This window comes from Archocentrus centrarchus, chromosome 13 (assembly GCF_007364275.1).
Source record: "Archocentrus centrarchus isolate MPI-CPG fArcCen1 chromosome 13, fArcCen1, whole genome shotgun sequence".
Taxonomy (NCBI): domain Eukaryota; kingdom Metazoa; phylum Chordata; class Actinopteri; order Cichliformes; family Cichlidae; genus Archocentrus; species Archocentrus centrarchus.
The window spans coordinates 30,873,288-30,883,210 of NC_044358.1; the positions used below are offsets into that span (position 1 = coordinate 30,873,288).

Genomic DNA, 9,923 nt, shown 5'->3' on the forward strand with positions numbered 1-9,923 from the left:
ATTTCAAAGAATAATAATGCATCTTTAGGTTCAGGTGTCTGATCAACAGTTTTAGAAATTTTATATATATTTTTTTTCATATTAATACCTGGGAAAAACTGGCAGCAAAGAAAGTTTAAGATCAAGATTTAAGATCATTTAAGGTCAAGTCTACGAGGTCAGTGATGTGGATGAAATCATCTGTCACAATGTGTTATTTTTTATTGTTGTCACCTGTTGTGACTTCGCAAATTCATTTGCAATTCATATATTTGGCATCTAAAAAGGTTGAAGATGAAGCTGTAAGGAAGGAGAAAGAGGAAGACCAAATTGGAGGTTCACTGATGCACTGAAGAGGATATGTAGAACATGGGAGGTGTGACACATGTAAAGGATAGGGTGTGAAGGAGGTGGACAACCTGCTTTGGCAAGCCCTAAAGAGAGGAGGAGGATAAGATGGAGGAAAGGAAGAAGGCAGCAGTGGAGGAGGTGGAAATGAAAAAGAAGGCAGAGGAGGAGAAGGCTGAGAAGGCAGAAAAGAAAGGAGGAGGAAGAGGAGGAGAAGAAAAAGAACATGGAGCAGGAGGAGGAGGAGGAGAAAGAAGAATCCTCATTAACAGAACTCCCCATGATGGTCTGATACACTCATTGGTATTAAAGAGGCAGCTACCGCAATATAAATTGTGTAGGAAGTACTTCATTTCACTGTGTACATGCCGTCCAATTGCTCAACCTTAATTAAGGCTTACTGTTTGCTAAACACGTGTAGCTAAATCTGCAAAAGCACATATGGACTCATAAGGAGGCATCACAGCAATAACACACACTGGATTTAGGACAGGGATGAGACTTGTGGCATGTTCTATTTAAAAAAGTGGCCAATGTTTTTGCTCAAAGGGTTTACTTGAAGTGGTGTTTAATGCTATGCAGCAGTCTTTACATTTTCTCTTATTAAGTGGATCTGTCAAAAGCATGTTATAGCACAGCATGTGGAGGAGATTTCAGGACTCAGGCAGTTACTCTAGGAGAGTAACTGCCTGAGTCAAGGCTGTCGGAGGTCTTTAACCCATCAGCAGGAGGAGAAACAAGGCTGGTTTGGTGGTAGGTGTCAGTGATGATCTGGGGAGGCATATCCATGGACAGACCTCTACAGGCTAAGCCATTAGGTATTGGGATGAAATCCTTGGGCCCAATGTCAGACCCTAAGCTGGTGCAATGGGTCCTGGATTCCTCCTGGTGCATGACAGTACCCACCCTCATGTGGTGAGAGTGTGCAGGCAGTTCCTGGAGGATGAAAGAATTGATACCATTGACTGGCCTCCACACTTGCACTTTGATCTTCAGTGTCTCTTTGAATTCTGCCCTCTGCAGGTTGATAATTTTCATTTACATCAAACGATGTGGTATCCTTTCACTCCTAACACATTACCCAGTCCGTATCAGTACAGATATCTTTAATGATGTTTTTTTCCCCCCATTAGATCTGATGTGCATTCAAAGTGTTCCTTTCATTTTTTTTGAGCAGTGTAAATAAACCCTGACATATTAAAAAGGCAGTACACACATTTAATCAGCTGCCATAAGTGTAACACTTGTCTAAAGTTGGCATCAAGTGACCACAGTTTGTGTTAAATAAACGTTTTGTTACACATGAGCAGAGCCCCGGTTCTTTTGCACCATCAGTTATAACCTTGACCTTTCCGCAAAGTTTCTTGCACCCTCATAGTTCAAAAACAAACACAAGCAAATATCCAATTCCTCAACTGACCGTGATACTTTCACCTGATTCACTTCTATCTATTCTGTCTCGTTATGGTGGATACACCCCACTGGCCACTTCCTTCTTTCTCGCCTTCATTACACATTTGTCAGCCTCGTAACATGTACATATGTGCACACTGAAGGGGCAGGGGTCGGGCCCATTTCCTGCACCGGTGGGGGGCCTGTGTGACGGAGTGGGTGTTCGTGTGTAGTCCTTCATTGGAGCGTACTGCCTTATAGAACAAACAGGAGTACCTCGGCAACACCACTCACTGTGACCCATGAGATGTTTCAGGTCCCTCTGTCTGCAGGACACACTGCCACACAAACACACACTTACACCACTGTGAAGGAAAAACAGTGGCTTTGACATTGAGACACAGATGTGTACAAAAAAGTACACACAAACACACAAAATCTAGCCAGCTAGCTGGTGAAGACAGAGAGAGACAGACAGAGAGAGAGAGGTGGTGGCCGAAACATGAACCCTGCTGATATGCTGCTGCCATTAAACCTGTGATCACGTAATGCAGCCTGGGAGGGAGAGATGGATCGTTTGCAGCTAAATGGTTGTGGCAGTGGTCTGAAAGGGCTTAAATAGAGTAAAATATGACCATTCATAGGAGGATGAGGTGGAGCTGACCATGTAACAGGCTGAAGCACTGTTAGAAGACCTTTCATATAAGATCAGTTGTAAACATCTTGTTCATTTGTGGTGTTGTTACAGCAACAAAAAAAAAGCACTGGTTAAAAAAAAAAAAAAAAAAAAAAGATTAAAATATAAAAAGCTTCATCTCTGACAGTATGCAGTAACATATATAAAGCATATATGAAGCAAATTTCCTGGAGACAGAGATAATGCATACAAATCACTATATGCATCCGACTGGCAGACTTACATAACCTACAATTAGGTGTAAGTAAAAGCAGCACACCTTCATAATGAGAAGCTGGGGCATGCAAATATTTAGCATTTTCGCTTAAAAGACCGATTATTAAAATAGTTTGTGACTAATTTACAAACATTCTATTTACAAATGTAGACTGAAAAATCTATTTGGCCATCATCATAGTTCTGTATTTCTCTGTGCATTCCTATGGGATAGCAAGGCTGAGAACATTCTGGCCAGGTCTTTGTGTCTGACCTTGCTGAGGGGGGTATAAAGGACAATCGTGGGGTGGGGGGGGGGGGGGGGGGGGGGGGGGGGGTCCCCTTTTGTTACTGTATCACTGTGGCTGGGAGCAGCTGGGGGGGGGTGACCCACAGAGGGCTTCCCCTTCACCCTCGCAAGCACTTCTACAAACATCGATGCATCCTGTGAGACGCGTACAGAAGCACTCAAACTGAGGTTGGTCACACGAGGCTGGGCAAGACTGTGTGAAGGAATGAGATGGTCTGAAAAGGGTTAATGGCATACGAAAGGTAAACATGAAGGGATGAAAAAAAAACAAGAAAACAAAGAGGAGGCGTGGATGAAAGGAGGGAGAGTAGCTAAAAGTGGAAAGAAAGGAAGATTTAATTACACACGACAGTACTAAAACTAACGAGCTTTTGAAAACAGTTTATACTTTTACTAATCAACTGATGATCAAGTGGCTAACTTTATTTGGGAGGAGAGTTGCAGAACTAACTTGAAGCTTTGAAGGCATTCAGAGGTTAATTAGGTTAAGCTCCCTTTTTAACATGAGTAGAAAAAAAGCTACATTTACAGACTTCCTGATACAGTCTAATATGTACAGAAACAAAAATAATATCTATTATTTTAAATATAATGGTCAAGCAAAATGTTTTATGTCCCCAAATTTGTTATGCCTTTTACACACCCCTTCATGTTTCACTGAACTAGCTGTAAATGCATAACATAGGTAGCATTATTAATGACTTGAAACATCCTTATGTTGTATTGTTTGTGTTCTTTTCATGTACAAAGATACAAACAATTCATCCACTTGGTTGCCAAAGTTCATTTTTATTATTTACATGAACAGTTACCTCCTTGCTTGTTAAGCTAACAGGAAGTCAGCATCTTGGTCAGCAGCAGCTTGAAGCTCCGGTTATGACATAATCTCTCTGCTACACCATTTTGCTTTTTTACTACTCACTATGCCACATGCTAAAGTTGGCAGATTTATCCTTGCAGCTTTGCTTTACCAGCAGGTGGTCGGTGTCTCCGCCGAGGGCTGGTGTTACTTTCCAATCCGGCCCTGGAGGGAAGACAGGAAGCAGACGCTTCTGCCTCCGTTGTGAAAGAATAGACACCTGAGCCAAACTGACCATCCATGTCTGTGACCACCTGGCCCAGATGTTGGACCTCACTTGACCCCACCTCACCTGGTGTACACCCGGGGTCAGAGAAATGCCAGGAAGGGAGGGTCACTGCACCACATTATTTTATTTTTTAATGTACCTTCTTTAAAATATAACTGTACAGTCATAAACCAGTCTGTACAAAATTATTCAATTTAATAGTTTTCCTTGTATACTATAGGTAGAACTTGTGAGAAGCTGGTATCTAAAGCATTTACCAAGCGTTCATTTTAAACCACTTTTACTTTTCCCACATACTTCTGATAACCTGGCAATGCAAAGGGGGCGTGATCAGGTCTAAACATTTAATCTTTGCTCAGTTGCTTTATAGTTGTCATGCTGTCATGTTAGAAAACAAGACTGTAATTTCTTTTTTCCAGCACTGTATTTTTTATAAAAAATAAATAGAAAACCCTCAGCAGTGTACACATGTGGAAAATAACATGATAATGTATTGATACGGTTTAGCAGAATACCCTCAAAGGTGCCATTAATTATATTATCACACTATATTCTGACAGTAGTTGTAAATACTGTTATCTTATAGTGTAAGAAGACCTTAACAATAAAGCCCACATATGTTAATAAACCAGACTACCTACCATTACGATTGTTCTATAGCCTGGTCAAATTATCATATTTCATCAGGAGCTGGCTAGTCCAACTAATCCAGGGCCCAAATCTATAATCCCACTTAAATGCCCTCTCCTCCCCTTCTAAATTATTCGCTCTCATTCCATTGCCCCTGTGCCCCCCCAAACGAGTCACTCGGCCGACAGGTCGGAACGGTCAACAGGCGTTATACTTGGCGGAGCGCTCATTGTGCACGTGAATGCGGTGACGGAGGGATGGAGGGAGAGAAAGAGAGATGGAGATGGGTATTGTGCGTTAAAGAGTGCAAACACAGAGCCAGGCCCTGCTTCTCCCCGATTTAACCCTCAAACATCAAAGCTAAGCAAACACACGCCCCCTCCGCCACCTCTACCACAAATGTCTCACCCACCCCTCTGCTCCACCCCGATTCCCCTCACACAGCCGTGCCTTGACCTGCCAGGTGGACACTACATCTAGATAAGGCTCCCACAGAAATGTCTTCTTGAAACACAATTATCACTTTTGGTCCAGGAAAAATAGAAATACACTGTGAGAGAGGGGCAGAATAATTCAACAGCGAGAGCCACGCTGACATTCTCGCTACAGGCTAGACCGTGTTCATGAGTGATGTTCCCTGTGTTTTCACTTAACGGCTGCAAATAAAGTTGTGTGTGGCTGAGTAATAGGCAGTTGGCCTGTAAGATATTTGGTATGAACTCCCCCGGTCTCCTCACGTGTGTGCGTGTTTGTGTGAGCGGACGTGTGTGTTTGTGACTGATGTGTGTGAACTGATGTTCTGTCTTCCCTGCAGCAGTGACTGCTCACTGGGGGGTTGGAAGACGGGATTAAACACAGAGGAGTGTCGCTGTCTGGCTGAGTTATAGCACTCATAACACACACACACACACACACACACACACACACACACACACACACACACACACACACACACACACACACACACACACACACACAGCAGGTAAAGACAAACACACATACAAACACATACATATTTGTATCCAAAAACGCCTGACACACACATTAAACACAATGTGATGTACACTGATATGACCACTCAACATGCATGATGTTAAAGATGCAGCTAAAGGATCATGTGACCGTGTTGGTTAGGTCTGAGCGATTCATCAAATTTTAATTTCAATTACCGTTTTGGCTTCCAACGATTATAAAAACAAGCCAATCAAGATAAAACAATTATACTACCCTCATTTTCCTGCTGCCAAATGACTTTTCTGTCACTCTTGTAATCAATAAATTGCTTTGAGATTAATAATATAACATACTAGTATAAAGCAAAAGGAAAGCAATCTAAAACTGAAATTACAAGCTCCAATAATGTTGTAATCACAGACTTATTTGTGAGGTTTTTATTTTTTGCAACATGAATTCAAACTCGAAAAAGTAGCAACAATAGACTGAAAGCAACCTCATCTGAAACTATTTTAACATTCAGATTTCAGATAATGCTTCTCATTCTTGTGGCCCTTTAACAAAAAAAAGTGACCACACAGACTGGGTAGAGAGAGAGAGAAGGGAAAAAAAAAAAAAAAAAAAGGCCTGTAAATTGGATTTGGCCCGGCCTTAACCTCAGCCCCTCTCTGTATTCTGTGTGTTCTGGGGGCCAGGAGGCTAATTTAATTTGTTGGACAGAGAAATGGGGGAACGGGTAAAGACCGTCTGTCAGTCTGAAAGCTGCACTTTGCACTTTTGATGACGTACTGTAACAACTATAGCAGGGATGAGCGTGACATATGCTCGCACTCTAACTAATGCAGCAGCTGCGTGTTACAAAACCTGCTGCATATGCAATGCCTCAGAAGTTTAAAACATGATTTGTTCAGTGGAGGAGACGCACACAGACCTGTGCTGTCGATTCATAGCAGCCACCATGAGAGCGGTCCAGCCGAGACGGTGACGGTGATTTGGATCCACCCCCTCTTTTACCAGCCTGATGGGAACAAGAAACAGAAAGTGGTTTTATTTTTACTTCAGCGTCACCGTTATAAGCCTGTAGCAAAGACTCCATATAGTACTGTAATAAATACTGTAGCTTTTTTTTTTTTAAACTCGTACCATGCTGTAAATGGAAGAAGGAAGATTAAGTCATGCACACCTAAGGGAAATTATGCAAATGCAAATGAAATCTAAAAACAAGAAATATGGGAGACCTGCTGCTGTAAGCACTGAGTCTTTCTTTTAGACACACCAGAATAAATCCTTGTTACTAAAGCCTTCTTCACCAGTTAATGTATCTACACGTTAAAGCCAGGTGCGCATTGAGCTTTTTGCCCGAGGGTATAACATCAGGCAGTGGAGTGGCACAGTCCTTGTAAGTGTATGTAAGGGATCCTTGTGTCATCTCTGGCGCTGAGCAGACAGACACTGTGCCTGTTTACAGTCAACACAGTGGCCTCAGTCTGGTCTGCACTCAGTGCTGATGCTCTCTGTCTCTGTTTTCACTGCCTGTTCTGCAAGCACAATCAGGGTAATGCATAAAACTTGCATCTGAACTTTTTTTTTTTTTTTTACTCCTTTAAATTCAGACAAACTGAACAGCCCCCTCTACTTTAAGGTTACCAGAAGATTAAGTTAAAAGAAAAAGAAACTTTGGATATGAGAACACCTACATGGCAGGTATATTTTAAGTTTTTGAATAATGCAACCAAAATCTGACCTCATATAAACTGGAAAATTACTGCTGAATTCCCTGACAGCAGTACATCATAGAAAATAAAGCACATCTTACTACAGAACTGCCAAACAAAGATCATTTCTTTAAGCTTTCATAAGATTTTCTGCTGTTTTCATTCTATTACTTAAGAAGGAAGTAGGGCAGGGTGTCTGCTCCACATCTACCATCAGTCTTGCCCACTTAACCCCAGGTTTGTCCCAGTAGCAGAAACAGGAAAACATCCACATACATCCTCACCACCATGTGGGGCAGATGCAGAGCCAAAAAAATATTAGATGTTCGATTCAACTTATTGTCATTGTGTGCACAAGACACACAACGAAATAATCGTTACAGATCACTCATCCAGAGATGAGCATCTGCGGTCATGCAGCCAGAGACCAGCGCTACCTTTAGGCAATGTGGTTTAAGTGTCTTGCCAAGGACACAATGCAGCGCAGGGACAGGGGCCCGAAACAGCAACCCTCTGGCTGTAAGGCGAATGCCTACCCACTGCGCCACTGCCACTAAATATATAACCATTAAAAAAAAGAATTAATGGCTCGACTACTGCAGAACTCCCAATTTTCCTAATTTATTGCAACTAATAGTGTATGATGGTTCAAGCACACTTGCTCTTCATCAGACAATAAAACACTTGGCGGTGCCATCTTAAGTCACCTGTGAAAATTCACTTGACCATGACCAATGGGAATCATATCCAATCAGAATCACATCTCATATAAGAAAAACAGGTCATAAATAATCTAAAAATAATACATATTGCCTCAATATTAATCAAAAAAATCAGTCCCAGTAGCAGGCCAGTGCTTTGCAGGTATCTTTGACACCACTGGTGTGTGTGTGTGCTTGTGTGTGAATGCGTGACGGACAAACACTTTGCAAGGCCCTTTGTACCACAGGCTTTAAAAGTGCAAACTATTTTGGCCGCAACAGTCAAACCACAAAGCTGCACTGCACTCCACACTCATCTGTCCTCCCCTCATTTCCTGTCTACCTCTATAGTGTCAGACCCAACAAATGGCTGAATGTGCCCAAATGTAATTTATCAGAAAATAAGGTGATCAACTAATGGCAGTGGCTATTATTTATATTTTATGCCACCAACTCTGAGCTAAATGTTAAAAGACAGTGTGACCAATGAGCTGAAAGATAATAACAGTTTAGTTAACTTTAAATAACAGAAAGAGCTCTTTGTTTCCTGCACACAACGGGGACTAAATAACAAAAGCAACCATTATTATAAACACTGATATCATCCCTAATGCTACCAAGTTGTCACCCCAGTTGTACAACCAGCCAGTTTGTAAATAGGAGCGCTTATTTCTCAGCTGCCTCTCAGCAGACACACCCTGTCACTTCTATAGACTCAACCAAAGCACTTAACACATCTGTGACCTGCTAACTGCCCGTCTCGCTGCACTCTCACCTTCACCATCTGCCACATGTGCACAGGTAACCCAAGCCTTCAGATGGGGACACACATCGATACACACGTGTATGCGCGCACTCAAGTACGTGGAGCTGGATACCAATACTCAACTTCATCTAAAGCACATGAATTAGCACATTTAGTATATTCAGCAGAAGAAGAAATTCCCACAATAACGTTCAGGTTCATCTATCAGACTACAGAGTGTGTATTTGTGTATACTCCTTTCTGTAGCTTTTTAATGTAAAATCATCTGTTAGAGAGATGGAGCCATTATAGAAGTGTGGCCCTAATACAAACATCTCCTTTCATGTAGCATGCCTATTTCTGTTACCTTAACCCTGAGAATGCAGGGAATTGTTGGGACTAGATTTAGGATCACACTTAGAACAAGTGTTTATAATATTCTGATATTTTGTTTAAGATAAGGCAGCAAAACACACTGGCAGGATGGAGTCCTAAGTGTCTGAGGGTGCTTTACAGTAACTTGCCTCGTTGTTTCCCTCACTGGGCTTTTATGATGTGCCAGTGAAGATAAGAGAGAGAAATGCGATAAGATACATGAGGAAGGAGGAGCTGAAGCTGCCAAATGAGGAATTCCTGGGTTCAGAGCATCAGTCTTACGCAACGTGAAGCTGTGTGCCACATGTGAAGGTACGTGGTGACACTTAATAAGACTTTCACATCTGTGCTTCCTTCTCCTCGTTTGCCTTCCATGATGGTGGATTTTGAATAAGTTCCGGGTCACAATAGGAACGAGGATGCGAAGAAGCTTAAGTTAGCACGAGGAAAAGCACGCTGTGGCTAACATCTCCTCCACAGGCAGACTTTCACACACAGGTGGACCTCTTCTTCCACCTGGTGGTTACTGATGGGACAACAACTACAGGTGGGCTTTTATAACAGGAGATGACCTTGGATGTTCTGGAAACTGCCCTGTGAACATGATTTTTATACAAGGCTATAATAAGCAAACCAGAGCTCATTTCAGGTCATAAGTGATTTTTTTTTATACAGCAGAGACTGCTTTGCAGAAAACTACCCATGGGTTCTTTATTCACATAAGTAAATATATATAGCCCAGGTTGGTATTGCCAAAATAAAGTAAAACAACATTAAAATTAATGCCAGCAGAT

General features: G+C 41.9%; 1 protein-coding gene across 1 annotated transcript in view; it reads right to left on the reverse strand.

Annotated features, from left to right (window-relative positions):
- Positions 1–9,923, reverse strand: part of clpb (ClpB family mitochondrial disaggregase) — a 39,374-nt gene that overhangs the window by 27,009 nt on the left and 2,442 nt on the right. Inside the window, exon 4 of the mRNA XM_030744780.1 lies at positions 6,525–6,611. Coding sequence (XP_030600640.1) covers positions 6,525–6,611 — 87 coding nt within the window. The remainder of the gene's footprint in view (positions 1–6,524; positions 6,612–9,923) is intronic.